General features: G+C 39.9%; 1 protein-coding gene across 1 annotated transcript in view; it reads right to left on the bottom strand.

Annotated features, from left to right (window-relative positions):
- The window catches only part of LOC133071567 (uncharacterized), a 30,914-nt gene extending 5,354 nt beyond the window's left edge, over nt 1-25,560 (bottom strand). Inside the window, 6 exon segments of the mRNA XM_061164077.1 lie at nt 5,675-5,769; nt 16,440-16,626; nt 17,095-17,244; nt 19,582-19,714; nt 22,260-22,269; nt 25,419-25,560. Of these exon segments, the coding sequence (XP_061020060.1) occupies nt 5,675-5,769; nt 16,440-16,626; nt 17,095-17,244; nt 19,582-19,714; nt 22,260-22,269; nt 25,419-25,560 (717 nt within the window).
- Nucleotides 25,561-25,785: the final 225 nt, after the last annotated feature.

The following is a 25,785-nucleotide window of genomic DNA, read 5'->3' on the forward strand; positions in this document are numbered from 1 at the left end:
TCTCTGCATGTCTCTTTGTGTGCCTCTGTGTTTTCTCTTCTTATAAGGTCACCAGTCATGGAATTTAGGGACTTCCTCAATCCAGTGTGACCTCGTTTTATACCTTAACTGCGAAGACCTTATTTCCAAATAAGGATACATTCCGAAGTTCTGGGAAGACGTGAATTATTGAGTATGCTATCCAACCTTTTGTGCTTGATGATTTCTTTTCTTAGTGGAAAGCAAATTAGGAGAACAATCAGGAGTTGGTTAAGTAAACTTATGAGAGGGCACATGGAAAACAATGAGAAATGCTGCTGACAACCTAACGGTGAGGGAAAGGCTGAAACTGGGAAGTACACTGAGGATGTTGTGTGCATATTACATCCGAGTCCCGCAGTGTGTGTGCGTAAAGAGTATGTTTATGTGGAGCATTGTCCCATTACTAGTTCTTAGAGAGCACTTTATAAATATTAACTTGCATTAATGAAACACTTTACTTTTCTGTGAAGCAAAATATTCCTAACAAAGTTTTGATTTTCTGTTAATCTCATTTACTCATCTAAAATATACCTCCTTAGGAAAAAAATATGATGCATATGTTATTTCCAACATCAGCTAGCATGATTTATCAATAATATCAAGTGTTTATGAAACATATCCTAATTAATTAGAGGATTCTTTATTGTGACAGTTAAGAGGGCAAACTCTGGTAACAGACTGTCTGGATTTAAAGCGTGGCTTTACACTATTAGCTGTGCTTTAGTTTCTTCATCTGTAAAATGGCAAATATAATAGTATCTATACTATAAAGTTGTTCTCAGGTTTAAAGTATATAGATATGTATCAGTGCCTGTATAGATATGTGTGCATATATAAATACTTGTATATATATATATATGTATGTGTGTATGTATTTTATAATAAATACATATTATACAAATAATTATATGCTTGCTACTCAAAGTTCTAAGTGTTTCATTGAATCATGTCATATAATATTCACAACTAACCCTTGAGTTAGTATCATTTTTATATCTCTGTTCTATAAATGAGAGAAAATGGTATTATCTCCCAAAGAGATAAGTAATTCACCGAGACTCTTACAGTAGAGTAGCTAGAATATTAATCTGGGCAGTCTAGTTTGAAAGCCCATGCCATTAATTATTAAAGACTATTGCTTTACTATTTAATAGGTAATTTTAAAAAATTTTCCAGGTAATTAAAGAGCATTCATAATTCAGGAAGTCTTTGCTCTAATTCCTAATAGTTTGACTTGTTCATAAAGCTCTCAAATTTGTGTTGTTCCTTAATATAGGTTGGGCTTCCCTTGTGACTCAGCTGGTAAGGAATCCACCTGCAATGTGGGAGACCTGCATTTGATCCCTGGATTGGGAAGATCCCCTGGAGAAGGCCAAGGCTACCCATTCCAGTACTCTGGCCTGGGGAGTTCCATGGACAGAGAATTCCATGGACAAGAGCAATAATTGTTGGTTCTTACTGACCATTTACATGGATCAGGAATTTGGAACAGTTTGGCTGGGCAGGTTCAGGTTCAGGCCCTCTCATTAGATCACAGTCAGATGTGAACTGGGGTAAAGATGGTCTGAAACCAGGACTAGACCCGGGGGGTCTGGTTCCATTGCGGGTCAGTCTGGTGGCTGGCGAGTCAGTGCTCGCTGCTGAAGGGAGAAGGGCTCAGCCCCTCTTCATGTTGGGCTCTGCTCAGAGCTGCTTGAGTGCCCTCAGCATGCAGCTGGATTATTCCAGAGTAAATAATCAAAGAGGCCAGTGAGAACGTTCCAATGACTTTTATAGCCATGGCTTGGAAGTCAAAAGTCTTCTTTAGTTTTGCTGTATTTTTCTGATCTCAGAGGTCACCCCTGATCTGTGCAGGCATGCGGTTTTAGAGGGGACCTTTTGGAGGCTGGACACCACAGTCACTTTTGTGTAGCATATTTCCTCCTCCAGCCTCTCCGTTTTGGTGAGTCTCCTCCCTTCCTCCGGGACGAGGGCTTTTCTGGATTCCATAGTAACCTGCCTCCCCTTAGGTTTAGCAAAGTGGGAAGGCAGCTTACCCAAGGACTTCCAGCCATCACTTCCAGCTATTTCATTCCTGCATGGGAATACGTGGTTTCAAAAGAGCATCTGTTTAAGTCATCTAGGGAATCCATGGGAAGATTGTTTAGCAATTTCTATTGCTTCCCTGATTCCTGCTCTTTTCCCAGCCTTTGTGTTCAGTTCTTTGAGAACTTTCTTCTTAGTTAAATCAGGGTTGGTGTTTTTCTTCACCATCAGAAATTTCTAATTGATATAGCTACTTTCAACAGGTACCCACCCCCAAGAAAAAAGTACATAGTGTGTGTTATGCAGATGACCCAATCAAGAAGCTTTTGTTGTTGTAGTTTCTTGGTCTCAGAGACAAGTAGCTCTTGTTCCTCTGGGAGACATGTGGTCCCTGACCTTGGAGACCTGCATGAGAAACACCTTTTACCTCTCTTGTCAGATCCTGCCATCATAGGCGCAATACTGAAGGACTTCATTCCTTCTGAATCTGGGCTTATTATTCATAGGAGTCCTGTTTGTGGAGAATTTGTTACTTTAAATCACATTTTAAACTTGATTTAGTCCTGTAGGTGTAAAAGTCGAAATGTGCCTCAGTCTTATATACTATTAAGATTTCATTAAGTAGCTCCCCAAAGTCAAAGTGTTTGGTAAATGTATGACTGTTTCATATGCTGAAAGAGTCCTACATACTAATATGTACAAGAATTTTCCTTTGTAAAAAAGAATTTCTTTCATGTAAATCGATTTCAAATGATTCAGTCTCCTCAATTTCATTATTATAAACTGTGAACACTAGCTTCTAAAACATACTTTCTCAGCTGGAAGTATATCTTATTAGTTTAGTCTTCAAAGCTAATAGAAGTAGACATTGTGTTCTAATATCTTTACAACCTGAAAAAAAACAAGCTTAGGGTAAGAAGGGATACAATTATGTGTGGGAAGGTAAAAATAAGGATAATAGTTCCTGGCACATTGTTAACTAAAAGGTGGGTGTTCAAGAAACCATCAGCTGAGATGCAAGGATATGAATATTCACATAAAGTGAATAATATTACCATAAGGTGAATATCACATAATATTCACATAGGGTGCTTCCTGAATCCCTTCCCACTAGATTAGTGTGTTGGGGTCTTCCCTGAAATGATTAATTGGTATCTAAACCTGATATTCCATGTAAGTGAGTCACAGGTAGCATGATGAATCAGGGACTAGCCTGACAGACTACTGGGCCATGTCGGACGTGGATGTGGGGTTTTAGGGTATTCTAAGTAGAGAAAGCACTGATGCTGCCTCCTGCCATTTGCTCATGTTCTGAGTTTTGCTGGGTGTGTATTTGCTGGTATTTGCTGGTGTGTGGGTGTTGAAAGTTGCCTGAAACACCCTTGCACACACAGGTCACATGTGAACATTTGAGTACCAGCTTTCTCTTGCATCCAGCTAGGCTCCTGGCTGTTTCATCTGTGTAATGAGTGTGTTCAGACTATTGCAGACTCAGTATATGTGCAGGTTTGTGTAAATATCTGTGGCCATACACACATGTGCATACATGTGGACATGTTTTATTGTCTATATGAGCCTTACATCTATTTTTGTGTATCTTCTTACAGGTCCTTCTTAACTCAGTTTTCTATTTCGTTCCATGCTCACTAGTTATTACTCCCTCATGCCTCTAGTATTTTATTTCTTTTTCCCACCTCTTCACTCTAATACAAGAGTTTATGGAACCGCTTCAATTACATAATCCCTTCTTGGATAAACTATTTGAGAATTGAGTCCCTTCCTTCTCCTTCCTTTCTCCCTGAATCCTTCCTGTTTATTTTACAGAAATCTCTTCACTATTGTTGGTTGATAATGTCCGAGACACATTTTCCCTATTTGGGAAAGGAGGGGGGCAAAGAGAAATAACTGGTAGTTCATGGAAGGCAAATATACATCGAAGAGATGTATGTTTTTGTTTAGTTGCTAAGTCATATCTGACTTTCTGTGACCCCATGGGCTGTAGCACATGACACTCCTCTCTCCTCCACTGTATCCCAGAGTTTGCGCAAATTCATGTCCACTGAGTCCATGATGCTATCTAAACATTTCATCCTCCACTACTCCTTCACCGTGCGCCCTCCATTTTTCCTAGCATCAGAGTCTTTTCCAGTGGGTTGGCATTCCTTATTAGGTGGCCAAGGTACTGGGGCTTTGGGTTTAGCATCAGTCCTTTCAATGAATATTCAGGGTTGATTTCCTTTAGGACTGACTGGTTTGATCTTCTTGCTGTCCAAGGGACTCTCACGTGTCTTTTCCAGCACCACAACTCAAAAGCATCTATTCTTTGGCACTCAGCCTTTTTTATGTCCAACTCTCACATCCATACATGACTATATGGACCTTTGTTTTCAAAGTGACGTCTCTGCTTTTTAATATGCTGTCTAGTTTTGCCATAGCTTTCCTTCCAAGTAGCAAGCATCTTTTAACTTCATGGTTGCAGTCATTAATCACAGTGAATTTGAGGCCAAGAAAAGAAAACCTGTCACTGCTTCCACATTTTCACCTTGTATTTGCCAAGAGATGATGGGACTAGATACTATGATCTTTATTTTTTTAATGTTAAGTTTCAAACCAGCTTTTTCACTCTCATCTTTCACCTCATCAGGAGGCTCTTTAGTTCCTCTTCAATTTCTGCCATTAGAGTGATATCATCTACACATTTGCGGTTGTTGATAATTCTCCCAGCAGTCTTGATTGCAGCTTGTGGTCCATTCAGCCCCGCATTTCACAGCATACACTCTGCGTGTGTTAAATAAATAGGATGACAGTATACCCATGTTTGACCTCTTTCCCAATTTTGAACCAGTCTGTTACTCTATGTCTGGCTCTAAATGTCGCTTCTAGACCTGCATGTAGATTTCTCAGGAGGCGGGTAAGTCGGTCTGGTATTCCCATGTAAGAATTTTCCATTTTGTTTTGATCCACAAAATCAGAGGCTTTAGTGTAGTCAGTGAAGCAGAAGTAGATGTTTTCCTGGAATTCCTTTGCTTTCTCCATGATCCATTTAATCTTGGCAATTTGATCCCTAGTTCTTCTACCTCTTCAGAATCCAGCTTGTACATCTGGAAATTCTCAGTTCACGTACTGCTGAAGCGTAGCTTGGAGGATTTTGAAAGTAACTTTGCTAACATGGGAAATGAACAAAATTGTATGGTAACTTGAACATTCTTTGACATCGTCCTTCTTTGTGATTGGAATGAAAGCTGACCTTTTCCAGTCCTGCGGCCACTGCTTCAGTCAGTTCAGTTCAGTTCAGTTCAGTTGCTCAGTCGTGTCCGACTCTTTGCGACCCCATGGACTGCAGCACTCCAGGCCTCCCTGTCCATCACCAACTCCTGGAGTCTATTCAAACACATGTCCATTGAGTCGGTGACACCATCCAACCATCTCATCCTCCGTCGTCCCCTTCTCCTGCCCCCAATCTTTCCCAGCATCAGGGTCTTTTCAAATGAGTCAGTTCTTCGCATCAGGTGGCAAAGTATTGGAGTTTCAGCTTCAGCATCAGTCCTTCCAGTGAATATTCAGGACTGCTTTCCTTTAGGTTGGACTGGTTAATTTTCCAAATTTGCTGGCATATTGAGTGCAGCACTTTAATGACAGCAGCATCGTTTAGGAGGCCCTGCAAGGCATGGCTCATGACGTTATTGGGTCCTGCAAGCCCCTTCACCACCACAAGGCTGCATTCTGTGAAGGGGCATAGAGGTAAAGGGGGTGCATCTTTTGGCATAGTGATTTTAAAAGTTACATAGAAGCAATATATTCCTTTTTTCACCCAGCATTTATTGATTTTCTTCTGTGTTCAAGGTAGTATTATGGACAATATTTACCAATGATAATGGTATTCAATTCTTCAAATTTTTCTGATAGTTGTACTAAAAGAAAAATATTCCAATAAGAGATTTATTTGTTCAGTAGGAAGGTATCTCTTAAAAAATAGTTCTAGTGGAAAGAGCAGTGGACTTGGAGACTGTATCTGCACAGAAACCACAGCCCTCCAAATACTGACTTAGTCTCTACACTGTAACCAGATATCTGCTTGTTCTTTAATGGTTATTCTTCTGAGCATAATGTCAGTCTTTAATGTGGTGCACAGATCCGTGCAGAGTCTGGCTCCACCTGCCTCTAACCCCATCTGCCACTCTTTCGACACCACCCCCAAGCCCGCCCACCCGGGCCCCACGCTGTTTGCTCCAGCCCCTGCTGCTGTTTGGTTACCAAGTCGTGTCCAGCTCTTTGCGACCCCATGGACTGTAGCCTGCTAGGCTCTTCTGTTCATGGGATTTCCCACGTGAGAATATCGGAGTGGTTTGCCATTTCCTTCTCTGGGGGATCTTCCCAATCCAGGGATTGAACCTACATCTCCCGCTCCGCAGGCAGATTCTTTACCAGTGAGTCACCTGCAACCTCCAGCGGCTGCAGCAGTAGTTTATTTACTAGACAGCACCCATCTCTCAGGACCATTGCCCACGCTACTTTTCTCTTGGACACCTCTCCCTCTTGGCCTTTTAAACTTCCACTTATCCCACTTAGAGCAGATTAAGTGGAGTAATGAAACATATTCATGAAACCATGTTGCTTTCCTTTGATCACTTACCTGTATTCTTAATTGTATATTTATTTGTGTGGTTAATGTTGGTCACTCCAGCTTGACTATTTGTGTTCATGACACTTGCAAGCCCTATGTCTATCACTTTCTGACAGAAGCATTTTTTGAAAAGTTGAATAATTGGGGGACATTATTTGAAAGATCTGAAACAAAGTTTCACCAATTATAGGATGAGGATAATAGTTAAGAATAGAATGGGCATGTTAATGGAGAGAGTGTGCATAAAAGATTTTCAGGATATAATTAGATAAAGAATAGGATAATATAATAATAGCCAAGAGGAATTGCTATTTTAATTAATTTGGACTGTAGAGAAGTGGTGATGTGGGTGTGAAGATAACTTTAAGAGAAATCATTGTCTTCCTGCAGAGAGAAAACAGAACTTCTGTGTCTGTATTCCCCCATCTCTCTATCTCTGTCTGTATCTCTATATCAAAAGATAATTTAAAAGGAAGTTTTCAAAATATGAGTTTCTTCCTTCCTCTGTCCTCACTTCTAGCTGCAATCTGCAATTGTAACCAACTTAAAGAATTTTTGTTTTCAGCTAATCTGTGATTATTGCTGGCTATATAATTATGTTATTTCTGTTTCTCCACTTACTAACTTTCAATAGTATCCATCATACTAACTCCCACTTTTCCCCCTTTCTGCTCCCCAGTTATTGTTTATATTACTCTACTATTAGATTTATGACCTGAAATAACATTCTTCCACAAAATTTCCTTCATCCATGTAACTTCTGAGCACATGTTGGCCTCACTTTATACAAGATAAAAACATAGTACACTTACATTTTTCTTTAATTGTCCTTGCCCTTTCCATTTCCTGAATTCTGTCAAGTGAAAAAGTCACTCACTTGTGTCTTGACTCTTTGTGACCCCATGGACTCTATAACCTGCCAGGCTCCTCTGTCCATGGAATTCTCCAGGCCAGAACAGTGGAGTGGGTAGCTGTTCCCTTCTCCAGGGGATCTTCCCGACCGAGGGACTGAACCCAGGTCTCCCGCATTGCAGGTGGACTCTTTACCATCTGAGCCACCAGGAAGCCCAAGAGTCCTGGGGTGCCTGGCCTATCCCTTTTCCAGGGGATTTTCCTGACCCAGGAATTGAGCTGGGGTCTCCAGCATTGCAGGCAGATTCTTTACCAAATGAGCTACCAGGGAAGCCCAAATTCTGCCAACAGTTATTTGATTTTTGCCAACTTATAGTCTATTTCATTTTTAAAATTTTTATGTTATTGTCTGTGTTTTGTGTGTTTTTGCTAATAGTTCATTTAAAAATTGAATACAGATCAACCTCATAAAACAGTAACATTATGTAAATGTGATGAGTATTATGCATAAACAATATTAAAAACAAATAAATTTTATTTCAGTCAAAGTGCTGTAATGGGACCCATTGACAAACAGATGCAATCCTATATAATTGAAACTGCCACACAAAAAGATAATATTCCAAGTTCTTAACACTCAAAATCATATTATATTTTAGTGTTCAATATATAGTCTATGAGTTTCTTATTCAGCTTTTTGTTCTCTGAAGAGTTTCTAATTGGATTTATTACAGGCAGCAATACATCCCCATAAGTTTAATCACATTGGTAAAATCTTTCAAAATCATAATACGGATTATTGCATGGAATTTATCTTCTTAAGGAAGTTTTTTACAGAATCCTCTTCCTGTTTTCATTTGAACTGATTACATAGAGATTGCATTGTGTGTGTGTATGTGTGTTCAGTTGCTAAATCGGGTCTGACTCTTTGCAGCCCCATGGACTGCAGTAGGCCAGGCTTCCCTGTCCTTTACTATCTCTGAGTTTGCTCAAATTCATGTCCACTGAGTTGGTGATGTTATCTAACCATCTCATATTGTGCCACCTCTTTCTCCTTTCCTTCAGTCTCTCCCAGCATCAGGGTCTTTTCCAATGAGTCAGTTCTTCACATCAGGTGGCCAAAGTATTGGAGCTTCTACTTTAGCATCAGTCCTTCCAATGAATATTCAGGGTTGATTTTCTTTAAATTGACTGTTTTGACCTCCTTGCAGTCCAAGGGACTCTCAAGACTCTTCTCCAGCACCATAATTCGAAAGTTTCAATTCTTCGGCACTCAGCCCTTTTCAATAATCCAACTCTTACTTCCATACATGGCTACTGGAAAAACCACAGCTTTGCCTGTATTCACCATTGTTGGAAAAGTGATATCTTTGCTTTTTAATACACTGTATAGGTTTGTCATAGCTTTCCTTCTAAAGAGCAAGTGTCTTTTAACTTCATGGCCACAGTCGCCGTCCACGGTGATTTTGGAGCTCAAGAAAAGAAAATCTGTCACTGCTTCCACGTTTTCCCCTTATATTTGCATATGGCAGATTACATTGCTTAATTTCAATGAATCCAAAAATGCTTCTCTATCTTGATTTTTTTTTTTTTTACTTTTCCATAATACAAACTCAAGTTTTTTGTAAGATGCCTGCAAGCAGATAATCATTCTTAATCTTGAAGGTCTGAAAGTGATTTTTAATTTCTTTTTAAATTTGATTGCTATGTTGACTGGATATGGAATTGCAATTTCAAAGTAATTTCCCTCAGAAATTCTAAAGTCTTTGTTCTATTGTTTCCTTACCTTCAATATAGTTAATGAGAAGCCTGATACAAGATTCTTTTTCTATTGTAGTTAAACTTGTTTTCTAAATATTTTAAGTATATTCTTTTTATTTGGGAGTTGAAATTCTACTGGGATTTGCATCCATTTGGATTAACTTTTCATTCTTTTCTCTTTTTTTTGGCATAAAGTAGACTCATTCTGGATGTTATATTTTCCTTTAGCTCAGGAAATACATATTTTTAAAAATGTTTCTCCTCTTCTCACTTTATGTCCTCTTTTTTACAGTCCTCTTAGATATTTTCCTTCCTATATTGAATCTCCCTGGCTCCTTACCTTATTAATTCACATAGTTTTTGTCTTTTTGCTTTATAATTATTCATTAATTCATTAATATATCAATAAAAGCTTATTGAATATCTTCTAAGTAAATATTGAACTCTAGGCTTTGTGAATACAATAGGAAAGGGGCAAAATTCAGAGCCCCACCATTATAGGGTCTAACATACCTTAGTTTTGGTATTCTGAGAGATCACCTCAGCTTTGTCTTAGAGAATGATAATTTTGTCTTCATCTCTATTTATCTTATATTTTCCCTCTGTTAAAGTTTTAAATGTCAGTTATCATATTGCTAACATATAATATTTTTCTTTATCTACTTGAATAGATCCAATATTGCTAATCATCCATCTCTCTATCTATCTATGTATCCATTTCTATTAGAAAGGCACCAAATCATTTCCAGGGTGTTATGCATGGTGAGGATGGAGTTACAAGAACACAGAATTGGGTTACAGCTATAGGGTCTAGGAAAATGGAGAATGTGAACCTGGACTTCTTGCCTTATTGAACTGACTTTCTCTAAGTAGGAGGTAAACCCAGAATCTGTTTCTCCAACAAAGATATGGAAAACCAATTTTTTTTTTTTTAAAGAACTCTGAAGTTATTGGCCAACTTGTGAATTCTGTCCAAGATTTAAGTCAATGATTTCCCTGCCAATGGTGCAGTGCCCTTAAGCATAGTTACTGGCAGAATTTTCCTTGCTAGGGACGTGCCACCCAAGGTGGAAGAGCCATTGGCATAAATTTCACTGAAAATGTGGGTTTCAGGTCTACAGACACTACAGACACTATCGACCTCCAAGAAAAACTGCAGTTTTGTTTTTCTGGTTTCAGTTGCCAATGGTCAACTGTGACCTGAAAATATTATATGGAAAGTTCCAGAAATAACAATTCATAAGTGTGCCATTCTTGGTAGTGTGATGAAATCTCATGTCCTGCACCATCCTACCTGGGATGTGAATTACCCTTTTTTCCCATATATCCTGCCTGTTGGCATCAGTTACTTACCCATCTTGGTTGTCAGATTGACTGTCATGACATTGCAGGTGCTTGTGTTCAAATAACCCTTATTTTGCTTAGTAATGTCCCCAAAGCAGGAGAGTACTGATGCTGGCAACTCAAGTATGCCTAAAATAAGGTGTAGGGTGCTTCCTTTAAGTGAAAAGATAAAGGTTCTTGACTTAATGAGGAAAGAAAAAACTCCTATGCTGAGGTTGCTATGATCTACAGTAAGAACGAATCTTGTACTTGTGAAATTGTGAAGGAAGAGAAATGTGTGCTGGTTTTGCTGCTGTAACTCAAACCCTCAAACTACAAAAGTTATAGCCACAGTGAATGTCAGAGAGAGAGAGAGAGAGAGATTCACATAACTTTTATTAAAGTGGATTCGGCTCTTCACACCAGGTGGCCAAAGTATTGGAACTTCAGCGTCAGCATCAGTCCCTCCAATGAATATCCAGGGTTGATTTCCTTTAGGATTGACTGGTTTGATCTCCTTGCTGTCCATGAATTTCTCAAGCATCTTCTTCAGTACCACAGTTTGAAAGCATCGGTTCTTCAGCACTCAGCCTTCTTATGGTCTAACCCTCACATTTGTACATGACTACTGGGAAAACCATAGCTTTGACAATATGGACCTTTGTCAGCAAAGTGATGTCTCTGCTTTTTAGTATGCTGTCTAGGTTTGTCATAGCTTTTCTTCCAAAGAGCAAATATCTTTTAATTTCATGGCTGCAGTCACTGTCCTCAGTGATTTTGGAGCCCAAGAAAATAAAGTCTGTCACTGTTTCCATTGTTTCCCCATCTATTTGCCATGAAGTGATTGGGCCAGATGACATGATCTTGGCTTTTTGAATGTTGAGTTTTAAGCCAGCTTTTTCACTTTCCTCTTTCACCTTCATCAAGAGGTTCTTTGGTTCCTCTTCACATTCTGCTATTAGGAAGGTGTCATCTGAATATCTGAGGTTATTGATATTTCTCCCAATAATCTTGATTCCAGCTTGTGCTTCATCTAGCCCAAGCTTTTGCATGATGTACTCTGCATGTAAGTTAAATAAGCAGGGTGACAATCTACAACCTTGATGTACTCCTTTTTCAATTTCGAAATAGTTCATTGTTCCATGTTTGGTTCTAACTGTTGCTTCTTGACCTACACAAAAATTTCTCAGGAGGCTGGTGAGGTGGACTGATAGTCCCTTCTCTTTAGGAATTGTCCACACTTTCTTATGATCCACACAGTCAAAGGCTTTAGCATAGTCAGTGAAGCAGAAGTTTTTCTGCAATTCCCTTGCTTTTTCCATGATCCAGTGGATGTTGGCAATTTGATCTCTGGTTCCTCAGCCTTTTCTAAATCCAACTTCTATATCTGGAAGTTCTCGGTTCATGTACTGTTGAAGCCTTGCTTGAAGGATTTTGAGCATTACCTTGCTAGCATATGAAATGAGTTCAATTGTGTGGTAGTTTGAACATTCTTTGGTTTTGCCCTTCTTTAGACAATACACCAAATGACATAAAATATCTTAAATATATAGCCTTAATTAGAGTAGCTAAATATAAATAAAAGGGCTGAATTCTTTCTGAGTAAACACACTGTTGTCACCATCATTATGACTGACCCCAAATTCCTTCTCTATCAACATTTGAGTTCACTGTATGTTGATAAACTCTATAGAGAGAAGGATATATTGGTTTAAATATTGGTTGAGATTAGGTAGAATCTCTGTCATAGGAAGATTTACAGCCTAGTGGATCTAATTATCTGTCAGTAAGTTTAGAAAATGCATCAACTTGTCAAACCTAGCATCAGTTTAGCACCAAGAGCAAATATTAAATAATGAAGATGGTTTATTAACAAAAATCCTAGGGATAATCATTTTAATTTCATTTACAAAAATTTTTGGACCTACTTAGGACAGAAAAGCAGCAAAGTAAATGTGAACCATTTTATGGCAATTCTTTCCCTTTTGCCACAAGAGATATGCTGCATTTGTAGCCCTTTAAGTGCTGGCTTTAAAATAATGTGTTGCCATATTTTATTTTCTCCTTCATATGCTCAGAGATAAAATTGCAATGTCAAAGCAGTAAATGCTACACAAGATATTGATGGAAACAGTAGCATAATAGAAAATATAACTCACTTTTTCTATTTATATGGGAATATTGGAAAACAAATCAAATAAAAGGGGAGGTCTGTGAGAAGGGATACATTTTTAAATATTGCCAATTAAATTTTCTTTTAGTTCCTCTTTTAAAAGACTATATTTTCTTTGTATTTCTTCACTTATCTCTATGAAGATGACTCTTGTGGACATCGGAACTAGTCATTAGAGGTCACCAAAGGCGATTCTTCAGTCACTGTTGCTCATTTCGTTTAATATGCAAATAGCTCCCATGATTTTGTTCTCTCTTGACTTCTCTTCAGTGCTTTTCCAGAATTATTTTGAGGCACACATCATTATCAAAGAACAGTAAAAAAAAAAAAAGGCTTCAGTTGTCCCTGCTGAGGATTTAATTACATTTCTGTTTTATACTATAGCCTGTTAATGTCTTTCTTATCAGTTGCTAAATTGATATTTTATATTTTTGTCCTCCAACCTGATTTAAAGTTAAAGAATATGCTTCATGTAATTTATCTTAAACGTTTTCTTTCCATTTGATATTGATAGGTAAATATAACTGATTTTGATAAGTTATCTATTTTGTTATTGTAGACTTCTCAAAGTGAAAGCGAGTGTCACTCAGTCGTGTCCTACTCTTGGCGACCCCGTGGGCTGTACACAGTCCATTCAGTTCTCCAGGCCAGAATACTGGAGTGGGTAGCTTATCTCTTCTCCAGCAGATCTTCCCAACCCAGGAATCGAACTGGGGTCTCCTGCATTGCAGGTGGATTCTTTACCAGCTAGCTAGTAGGGTAGAATTCTGGGCCTTCCTTAAATTTTGAAAAGTTCAAATCATCTTTGCCTAGATACACATTGTTGTTGTTTAGTTGCAAAGTTGTGACTGGCTCTTCTGTGACCCCATAGGCTGTAGCCCTTCAGACTCCTCTCTCCATGGGATTGCCCAGGCAAGAATACTGGAGTGGCTTGCCATTTCCTCCTACAAGGGATCTTCCTGACTCAGGGATTGAACCTGTATCTTCTGCTTGGCAAGCTGATTCTTTGCCATTGAGCCACCAGGAAAGCTTAGATGTATAGTCATTGCTTAAATGACTCCAAATAATTGGATATGGAGAAATTTCTGTGGCTCTTGGTGCTACTCATGGTATATATGATAAAAATGTTTATTTTTCTTTATGTTTGTTCATAGTTCTAAACTGTGGAATGACTCAATAACATTGCAAACACTGCCATATCTTCTTACATGTACACTTCATGATAGAAAATGATTGTCAGAATTCATATGCCAAGGACACCATGGTTCTGTCCCAGAGAACAACTTACTCACTTGTGATGTGGGGTCTGGCAGTGAGGAGACAGAGCCTCATTCTCGGAAGCTAGAACTATTGCTCTTCCAGAGTCCAGTACAATGAAGTCCATGAGATGTTTTGATTCATGAAAGAAATCCAAAATAGACATGTGGATTTCTCTGTCAGTAAGTAAGTGAGTAAGTGAAGCCACTCAGTCATGTCCGACTCTTTGCGGCCCCATGGACTATAGCCTCCAGGCTCCTCGGTCCGTGGGATTTTCCAGGCAAGAGTAGTGGAAGTTGCCAGTACTTCTCCAGGATTTCTCTATAGACCTGTGCCAAATATTCCAGGTGGAAGGAGAGGAGTATTTCTATTCACTAGGAGTGATATGTTTTACTTAAAGTAATTATAGTCCATTCAAAACAATGTGGTTTTTTATGGGTAAATTAAATATTCAGTATGAGAATCCATCTGTCTGTCTCACTGTTTCTGCTTGTTCTTAAGAAGGTGAGTTGATATCTCTATGAAAGCAGTAACTCCTTTGAAGCCCTCCTTAATGCCAAAAACCAATCCTGATTTCCTGAAACCTCTGGCCGTTTAAATGTTCAGCTCTGTATCTTGTGTCTCAGTACTCTATTTTTGTCACCAGACTCAATGTCGTCACTTCATTTCTTACTCATAACCCCAGTGTTGGCTTAGTGTTGCCCCGTTTTGGGAATTTGTGTAGCTGGATTCTCCTGAAGCTCTGATTGCGCTCATGACTGGCTGTGGCAATTGGTTTATCTGCTCATTTCAGGGCCACTCTTAGCTTGTTCTATCCCTGTCAGAGTTTGCTATATGTAGCAGTAAATCAAAGATTGTGTATATAAAACTTCATGTAACAAGTCCACTAATTAAAATCTATTGAGGAAAAATATGATTCTCAGGGGCAGCAAGTGTTTCATAATACAACCTATCATCAGTTTTTCACATACTAGTATCTCTGAAATTGGTTTTCATGTTAGAGTCAAGGCATCTTAGATTTGATTAAAAATGGTTTCTTCTTAGTCCTTAAGCACTCTATATCAAATGTGCAAAGAGTGAATTGGGCTAGATATTTTAGGAAATGAATTATACGAAGAGTGTTCATTTCTGAAATGAAGCATCACATCACTATGGGAATACGACAGATGTTGGGAAAATCCCAAGATGAGTCATACTCTAATCAGTAGGATATAAATCAGACCCTGGGTTATAACAATGTCTATTTTTTAAGATCCTACCAGGCAGAGGTAATTGGAATGGAATTGAGAAAGTTAAAAGAAAATAAAACTCACAAAATCACACCTCGCACAGTATTACGGTGCACTGACAGGTTTCTGGAAAAGTTGAAACTCTCTTTCAAATGGAAAAATTCAAAGTAGAGTGTTCTGAACAAAAGTAAATAAATAATAAAGGGAAGTAATAGCCAAAACAATCTAACTTTCTGACCCATATAAAAACTTAATAAAGAAAGAGATCTAGCCATTCTGTTAAACTCACACACAAACCCATTTTATGTTGAAACCACGCGATCAAAAATCCTAGTTAAAAAGGCCACTAAAAAGACACTATTGAAGCCCTCTGGCTCTTTTCAGAGGGTGACCTTCCAGGCTGCTGTTGGTTGCACAATTACTGAAGCCCGTGAGCACAGACTCTGCATTCTGCCGGCTTTTGAAGTGGATAAGCTCCACCCGAGGAACCCTCAGTACACAGCGTCCTTCAGTGTTAGCATCAGCAATGACCACAGCTGATGACGTTTCCCCATAAACTGTGCTCTACACATCATTCCGGACAGAGCCATTTTTGAAAAGAGAAATATTTCTTTGACTTGACAGGCCCGATAAATCAAATCTAGGTTTCAAAGCCAAGAGTAGATCCAGTGAAACCATATGAAGTCAAGAGCTGATACTAGAGAAGCTATCTAGTAAAATTAAACTTATTTTTGAATGTCAAAGTTATGCTTGGAAGTCCCATTTGGTTGGACAGTTATATTATTTTAATTAATTTGTGTACTCAAATTATAAGGGTAACAACACGGAAAATTGAAACCGTTCATGGTCATTGAGCTTAGATGTCCTTTTTTTATTACTTGAGGTCAAACTAGATAAATGATTCTGAAGTTGAGGGTAGAAAATACCTAGAAGTGTCTCTCACTGAATTCTCATTTCTGTTGAACATCATCAACGATTAATACATGCAAGAGACTGTGGTGAGACGGAAATGCACTGGCCAGATCTCCCTCAAGGTGGGACTTGTTCTCAGAGTCATCAGACAGCCTGCAGCTGTTAGCCCCTTCAGTGTTTGCCTCAGCTGGTGCCTCCCTCAAGGATCAGACTGTCTGAGGTGGTCCATGGTGGGGTCTAAAGGCCTGGCCATCTTGTTCACCTGCTCCTGAGCTCTGCAGGGGCTTAGCTGAGGCTTTTCCAGGGACTGTGTTGCTATTCATCTGCTCTCTCTGCTCCATCCTGCATCCTTTCCGTCCACACACTGCCACAGTCATCCTGCCACCGAGTCCCTCCTCTGTGTCTGCTTCTGGAAAACCAGCCTGCAGCAAGGAGCGTACAGAAATGATCTGCAAGCGATAATGTCAAGCCCTAGCTTTTCTCTGAAAACATCACAACAGATAGTTCAGCCTGCACAGAGCTCTGGTGGAGTGAACGATGGCAAGCGTGATATCTACCCCTACTTGCTTCCCGGATCCACTTTCTCACTGCCCTGTCGGAAAGGATCGTGTGTTTTTTCCTTCTTTACCAGTTACTTACGAAGTGATGATTATTGCAGATTTTCCTTATTTTGTATACTACGTTAAAAACCTGGATAAAAAGGAATTTACCTTTTTAGGGGAGACAACTCCAGAGGAGAGAAATGTAACATGTTACAGAATGAATCCTGGTCTGGTTTGCTTTCAACAGCTATTTAACAACTCAGTACTCTCAGATCCACCTACATATTTCCACTGAATTAAGCAATCCTAAAAATCATGCACCAGAAAAGTAAGAGAGTCCCATTTATTTAAACTAAAATGGAAGCATGAGGGTACTGTTACTACAATGCTGTATCTCCTGCTCTTGGCTTTAAGGGAGGTGATTCTCACTGTGGGAAGCTTCTCCATCAGGGCACATGCTGGTGGCAGTGAATGGCATGTGACGTGTTTGCACAGGGCCCTGGTTTCCTGCGCTTTGTTCTCACTCTTTTGAGGAAGGTTAAGAGGGTTGAAGGTAAAAAAAAAAAAAAAAAAAAAAAGAGGGTTGAAGGTGGGTCTCAAGGCATTATCCAAATGTACATCATAGCAACCTAATCTCTGATACGGACTTTTTCAACTAGAAGCATTTTCCCTTTCCCTCACGTTTCCATCCCCCAACACCTGTCTATGAAATTCAAAACTTCTTGTAAATAGCTCCTCTCCTCCAAGGCTAATTATCAGAAAAGGAAATCGAGACTCATCTCTGATAGCTTCCATTACCTGTAAGTCCCAATCAGAGGGACTGGAAATCTCATTTGTTCAGTGCCTTCAATTTTTTAGTTATATAAAGCAGCAATTACTAGGAATATAATACAGTCCTCCTGCCAGATATATTTGAATGAGAAAATGTATTTATTACTGAACCCTGAATACATCAATAGAATTCTCTATTTTCCTTGAAAAAAAAAATCAAACCACAAAGAAGTTACTATACTTGCTCTACTATTTTCTCCTAAACCTGAAGAATATCTGTATAGTCATAAAAGGAAATCTAACTGAGTAGCTAGTGAGGCATACCTTCCTACCCCCCATCACACACAGCTTCTCAACCACCCACCTGTGCTTTCCAAAAAAGCGTGAGAAAGAGACCACTGAGATGAACAGCCGTGAAATTCTAAGGAGGAAGTTGACTCTGATTTTGATGAATGCAAATGACCCATACTTGAACCTTAGAGCAAGAGTAGTCCTCAGTTCAGTTCAGTTCATCACTCAGTCGTGTCTGACTCTTTGCGACCCCATGGACCGCAGCACACCAGGCCTCCCTGTCCATCACCAACTCCCGGAGTTTACCCAAACTCAAGTCCATTGAGTTGGTGATGCCATCCAACCATCTCATCCTCTGTCATCCTCTTCTTCTCCCGTCTTCAGTCTTTCCCAGTATCAAGGTCTTTTCCAATGAGTCAGCTCTTCACATTAGGTGGCCAAAGTATTGGAGTTTCAGCTTCAACATCAGTCCTTTCAATGAATATTCAGGATTGATTTCCTTTAGGATGGGCTTGTTGGATCTCCTTGCAGTCCAAGGGACTCTCAAGAGTCTTCTTCAACACCACAGTTCAAAAGCATCAATTCTTCAACAATCAGCTTTCTTTATGGTCCAACTCTCACATCCATACATGACCACTGAAAAAACCATAGCCTTGACTAGACGGACCTTTGTTGGCAAAGTAATGTCTCTGCTTTTTAATATGGTGTCTAGGTTGGTCATAACTTTCCTTCCAAGGAGTAAGCTTCTTTTAATTTCATGGCTGCAGTCACCATTTGCAGTGATCTCCAGTAGCATATTGGGCACCTACTGACCTGGGGAGTTCATCTTTCAGTGTCCTATTTTTTTGCCTTTTCATACTGTTCATGGGGTTCTCAAGGCAAGAATACTGAAGTGGTTTGCCATTCCCTTCTCCAGTGCACCACGTTTTGTCAGCCCTCTCCACCATGACCTGTCCATCTTGGGTGGCCCTACACGGCATGGCTCATAGTTTCACTGAGTTAGACAAGGCTGTGGTCCAAATGATCAGATTGGTTAGTTTTCTGTGACTGTGGTTTTCATTCTGTCTGCCCTCTGATGGAGAAGGATAAGAGGCTTATGGAAGCTTCCTGATGGGGGAGACTGACTGAGAGGGAAACTGGGTCTTGTTCTGATGGGCAGGGCCATGCTCAGTAAATCTTTAATCCAATTTTCTGTTGATGGGTGGGGCTTCCTGTTATTTGACTTGAGGCCAAACTATGGTGGAGGTGATGAAGATAATGCTGACCTCCTTCAAAAGGTCCCATGCATACACTGCTACACTCAGTGCCCCTGACCCTGCAGCAGGCCACCGCTGACCCACACCTCCGCTGGAGACCCCTGGACACTCCCAGGCAAGGCTGGGTCAGTCTCCTGTGGGGTCACTGCTCCTTTCTCCTTGGTCCTGGTGCACAAGGTTCTGTCTGTGCCCGCCAAGAGTCTGTTTCCCAATCCTATGTAAGTTCTGGCAGCTCTATGGTGGGGTTAATGGTGGCCTCCTCCAAGAGGGCTTGTTCCATACCCAAGTCTGCTGCACCCAGGGCCCCTGTCCCTGCGGCAATCCACTGCTGACCCGGACCTCCGCAGGAGACGCCCAAACACAGTTCTGTCTCGGTCTCTGTGGGGCCCCCGGGTCCTGGTGTGTCAAGGTTTGTTTGAGCCCTCTGAGCGTCTCTGGCGGGAGTGGGGTTTGATTTTAAACATGAATTCGCCCCTCCTACCATCTTGCTGAAGCTTCTCCTTTGCCCTTGGATGTGGGGTATCTCTTCCCAGCCGGCACCTACCGTCTTATTGGGGCTCCTCTGACCTAGGGCGTGGGACATCTGCTCACGGCTGGTCCAGCAGAGCACAGCCGCCACTCCTGACGATGGAGTCGGCTCATCTCCTGTGGCCACTCGCTGCTCCAGTGCTGGGCAGCTGCCCAAGGAGAGGTTCCAGAGAACAAGTTTCTCTTGGCCAGTAGTTGCTTTCTGTAGTCTTTTTGAGATCTGTTTCAGTTTTGCCTGAGTTTTAATGATTTTTGCGTTCTCCTGCTCATTCTTAATCTTTGATGGTCAATCTACTTGTAGGGAGTGTGCGGCAGTTAACTGCTCTGCCTTCTTTGTTCCACTTTTCCTCTGAATCTGTTCCTTTCCACTCCTACCATGTGACGAGACAGAGGTATACTGTGTTAGTGTATAGTACTTATACTATATACATAAATGTATATGGTATACAGTATTATATGTGCCTTTAGTATATGAAAGCGTTAGTCACTCAGCCATGTCTGACTCTTTGTGACCCCACGGACTGCAACCTGCCAGGCTTCTCTGTCTATGGGGTTCTCCAGGCAAGACTACTGGAGTGGGCTGCAATTTCCTTCTCCAGGGGATCTGCCCAACTCAGGGATCCAATCTGGGTCTCCTGAATTGCAGGCAGATTCTTTACCATCTGAGCCACCAGGCAAGGGCCTTTAGTATATGGTATTAGTAATTATGTTTTATGGAATAAGAGTTTGACTGGCTGTGTGATGAGAGGAAAGATACCTCATCCCTCTCAAAATTTTGGTCAGAAAAAAATAAGTATTTGGAAAACGAGTATTTTAATACTGGGAGAAACTACTTTAAAATTATCGGAAAATTGGAGGAGTAAATGTCAGGGAGAGCCATCACTCTAACAGCCTCTGTAGTTTCTATGAATCCACGTGTTACTCTTGTTATCTGGCTCAGGAAATCCAGAAACCCAGTCCATGAAGGGCCCAGCAGCATTTAATACCAAGATGGGTGATTTACGGGAGAACAGTGGGTGCTTTAGCAAAACTTCCTACCAGCAAAGCCCCCATGTCTGATCTGACCATGCAGAAGAAGGACATTAGCTTATTTCTTTCTAACAAGTACCTCTCCTTGCTGAAATCTAAATAGGAACCACACTAAAAAGGTTTCTAGTACACATAGCTCTCGGGGTTCTTGGTTCCTGAAGCTTTTGTTTTTCAGTAAATGCAGTGACTTGTGTGTTCCTGCCTGGGGTTAGCTAAGAGAAATAAACTTACTTCATATTACTAATATGATGATCAGATCACAGCCAGTGGGAGTAACCTCAACTAACAGTGACTTGGGATGAAATCCCCAAATACTACGGATACAGGTGCCTTTGTTCAAAGACATCCCTGAATCAATAAAGGGGATGGTTTCCATGGAACTGCTCATGGTCTGACTACTGTAATTTGAGAGGGAATTGTTTTACTCTAGTTCCTCAAACATAATATTTTTGCAAGATTTTTATGCTCTTTTTTGGAATAAGTTAAATTTAATGTCTGTCAGTGTCTTTAACTCTCTTCTTCTTAAATCTTCTGTGATTTATAAGCTGCTTCAAGAATAAAAATATGATCTGGAGTTAGAAGTTGATGCCAGATTCTGAATAATCCCTCCAGGCTCTATCTGCCTCTCCTTCTCTCTTCCTACTATTTTTTTTCTTTTGCACTATCAAATCCCACCTAAGGGATTAGCAAGGCCTCCTGTTCTAGGAGGTTCCTGCCCACAAGCTGTTGATATTTAAGCAGCTAAAGTGCAATATTTAGGAGCTTAATATTAAGTTGTTTTTTCTTCTGGACTGTCCATGATATTGCTCACTATTTTCATAAATGGGCTTCAGGATGGTTCCCTGCACTTGATTTTGTTGGTTTGAGTTTTATTCTAAGAGAGAGACAGGGACAAGGCTATCCTGCCTCTTCCTTTAATCTCCTCAGGTCTCCAACCCAGTGACTCCACACATACTTGTCTCTTTCCTTTGAGTTACTAATCTGCTTGAATGTGTGACTTTGCCCTCTGCGTTCAACCACTAGGATAACAGTTAAAAAGAAGAATATTATTGGCATGATGAAGTGTAGAGAAATTGCTAAATGGGCACAGCCAGGAAGACTAGGATAGTTAGATGGTGATACAGAGGTTGAAATAATGAATTCTCAAATTGGATTTGGAAGGAAGTAAAGCTAACAGGATTTATAGATTTGGAAAAGATGCATGTTGTGGTCAGATACTAGTAAAAAATAGAAAATAATATTCCTAAAGGAGGTAAGAGTTTATATCTGAATATTTGGAGAATTACCAGAGCGTGGAAAAGCTCCCAATGTCTATTAACAGCAGGGACTTGTTTTGTACCCTGTGTGTGAAAGGACCGAAGAAGGGAGCGGAGAAAGAGGATGAAACACTCAAAGACATGGATGAGGAGGCAGAGGCAGAGAGAAGAGAGGATAGTGGGAGCTTAGTTATTAGAGAATGTGGCCTTTGATAGCGGAAAGAGACAGGAAAGTAAATTCCTCATCTCGCGCTCCTCCTACCCTCTGATATCATGTCTGAGGCTCATTGGCTGAATTCACCCAAAAACCAGAGTTGCGAGAGACCCTGCCTGGTTCTGGCAGTGCATCGGTGAGTCCTGTTGGGAGTCCAGGTGGTAGAAAAGCAGGCTCTAGGTTGGTGTGGCGTACCGAAAAGGACCTGGTAAAAGGAAGGCGTAAATAGATATGAGACTTTTTTAGAATAAAGAAGCGTGAAAGTTGCTATATGTTTTTAAAATGCTGGTAGAGACAAGGGTTTTTAAGCATTCAGTGCTGTGGCAGTTTTGGAGAGTTACACATTCTAGTCTGCATTCAAGTAAGTGGGTGATGAAATAGAGAAGGTAAGAGGGTCATTAGGTTTGGTCATGAAGGTAGAGTCAACTCCACTAGTTTGCTTGTGATGAAGAGTTTTCTGGGGATTTAGGACAGTTGGTGCTAAAACCAGGAAAGTCCTGGACAAACTGGGACAGTTGCAGGCAAATTGTAACAATTGGTCAAATTCCCTGAAGGTTAAGTGAATACTGACAGAATTTATATGCAGTGGGAAAATGTTAGTCAAGGTATAGAAATAGTAGTAGGGGATATTTGCAAGAACAATGACATGCATTTTGGTTGGAATCTAGGGTAGATTTAATAGGAAGGGTAAACAAAGTGAAAAGCAGTATCCCGAATTTATGCAAGAGCAAGAAACTTGAACTTTCTGCTCTGTAATCAGTATTTGGGTGTTCTAGTATTGGTGTTGAATCTAGTGGACCAGTTTATACATGACAGAGATAATCCATATAGAAGTGTATAATTTTTTCTCTCTTTTTGATTGTCTGATTTTGTCATTCTTGTCAGTCATTCAAACTACCTGAAGTCTTTAGGTAAAATCTGTTAGTGTATGTTTTTATATTTCTATGGTTATAATTATCTGAGAAGCTTGAGTTTTCAAATCTAGCTTGTATTTCAATCATCAGATGCTCTAGCAATCAGTAGGATTAAAAGAAAGAAAATTCAATTTCTCCCCTAATACAGTACTCAAGTTTTAAAATCCCAGTTAGGAAATTTGTGCCAGATAATGCCAGATGTTGTCTTAAATTTGGAAAAAATACAACAAATGAAAAAAAAATCTGTCATTTGAAACAATGAAATCAGGTTAAAAATGGAAATGGCTGTTACAGTTAAAATAAGTTTGTTTTTCTATTTTAAATATGATTTAAAATTATAAACTGTGATTTCACATCATCTAAGATGCTTCATTATGAACCACTTATTAAAACATCTGTATCATATTAATATTGATATTGAATAATAGTTTTGTTCTTGGGATTAGTCTATTAGCTAAAGTGTTTCTTTAAATACTTCCCAGTGACAGCAGAAATAACTAGTTTTGTGAAAGCAGTGTTGAAAGAGGAGATAATTTTGGGAAGTAAATGAGGGTGTTCTGCAGTTATGATGAGAAGTCCATATGACTTTAAAGTCCTTACAGATAGGCAAGCATAGCTCTGTTAAAATGGCCGCTTATGCCTAGGAATGTAACCAAAGTTGCAATGCTGAAAGCAACTCTGAGGCTACTTTTCAGACTTATTTGTCTTTAAAACTCAAAAAAGGAAAGGATGTCATGTCTAATTAAATAAAACATCATCAAATTCCAATGTTACTATGAAATTGATACAATTTGGTTTGTTGGAAAGGTGTATGCTAAATAAATTCTATCTGGAATTTTTTCTAAAATGTAGTCTGGAGAAGAAAGCTTGTTAATCATATGATACCTTGTATATCATGAGCTCTTAATCAGTGTATTTTTAAAATGCTAACTTTGTTTGCTGTCTTTATGTTCCGCACTTCAGCCAATTCATCACTGGGGCAGAATTACCCGAGCAACATAATGCAATATTGATCAGTCCTAGATTTAAATTACACAGGATCTACCTGTTTTCAGAGGTGATTTTTAAAAACTTTTTTGATTAAAATAATATAATAGGTCATTAGGAAATCATCTATGTTTTAAAATACTTGAAAGTTTAGTGATAAGTTCAAAAAATGGTGTTATATTGTTGCTCACCCAATTTATCAGTTGTTTCCTATGTTAATATTTTCTTCATGTGTTAATATGGGCACATGAAACTTTAGTGGCTCAGATGGTAAAGAATCTACCTGCCTGCAACATGGGAAACCTGGGTTTGATCCCTGGGTCAGGACTAGAGAAGGAAATGACTACCCACTGTGGTATTCTTGCCTGGAAAACCCCAGGGACAGAGGAGCCTGGCGGGCTGCAGTCCATGGGACCACATAGAGTCAGACATGACAGAGCAACTTTCACAAACCTTATAGAATAGAAGAACTAGAGGATGTTTCTATATTTATTGTTGTGGGTAATTTCCTAGGTTATTGTGACCACTGTACAATAAAGAACTCTGAGCACTGAATAAGAACCAATGAGCAAGAGCTCCAGAGAGGTCTCGTTCTGGGGGAACACTTATAAAACCGTTAGACCACGTATATTCATGTTGAAGTATCTAAACCACTTCTGAGTATATATTTATAATTTTTTGTAGTATTAAAAGTTCTGCTGACCAAAAAAGATATACAACTTGACAACTGGGAGTTAAGTTTTATTTGGGGCAAAATGAGGACTGCAGCCCGGGAGGTAGCATCTCTGATAGCTCTGAGAGACTGCTTCAGAGTGGCACTGAGGGAAAGTCAATATATAAGGTTTTGGCGAAGGGGGAGCTCCATACCATTAAGCATTCATTTTACAAAATGTTTGTTGCTAGTCAAGAGGACCTGATGTCACCATGAGGGGATTTAGTGCTTTTCTTGATATGAGGAGATGCAAGGATTGGGATTGTAAGATCTTTTCCTAAAACATCTATCTAAAGACCTCTCCCACCAGATTGCCTGGAGCACAGAGAGCCTTATTCCACCTGGAACTCCCTCAGGGAGTGTTGAAGGTCAACAGCTTCCACAGGGCAGGGTTTAGTATCCACAGAGGCAGCCCTTGTTGTTCAGCTGTCGGCAACCATCTTGGCAAGTGCCAATTTGTAGTGGACAGTTCTTTAAATTCTATAGTGCTTTATAATTTTCTAAAGTTTCACACACGTGATTGCATATGGTCCCATGACTTTCCCCCCTACTCCCATCGCACTCAGGAACACGCTGACAAAAGCACTCCCAGGCCAACCTGGACTAGAGAGACCGTGCTGAGACCTCAGGGTGGAGGAGACAGCTGGGGAAGCTGCCCAGCAGGCAAGGAGAACATAGTTCCCAGGACCCCCTCAAGTGTGGCTAAGATGAGTATATATTATATATACAAAAAAGACTAACCCAGAAGGTATCTAGGAGCTTTTGGCAAATAGAGTTCATCCCCCTGTTCCAGCCCGTCTCTGCACTTGAAAGGACTGTGCAAGGCCAACGTTTGCTGGGCTGTAGGAGGAAAGTGTTCTGTTGTATACTCTGCTCTGGGCATTGATTATATTGCTTCTCCTCCTACTTTGGTTATATTGACAGTTTCATAACCAAGAGAGATTTACATTTTTTTTTCTCCCATAGTAACAAAAATCTGCTCAGAAAAGACTTGCCTTTTTACCTATGATCACAGACGTACTTCAGTTGGCAACTCTCCTATACGTTTTAAAGTTCCCTGTGGCAAGGTCAAGGTGGAAATCAACTGCTTCTTTGCTGGGTTGGAAAA

This window comes from Dama dama, chromosome 17 (genome assembly GCF_033118175.1).
Source record: "Dama dama isolate Ldn47 chromosome 17, ASM3311817v1, whole genome shotgun sequence".
Taxonomy (NCBI): domain Eukaryota; kingdom Metazoa; phylum Chordata; class Mammalia; order Artiodactyla; family Cervidae; genus Dama; species Dama dama.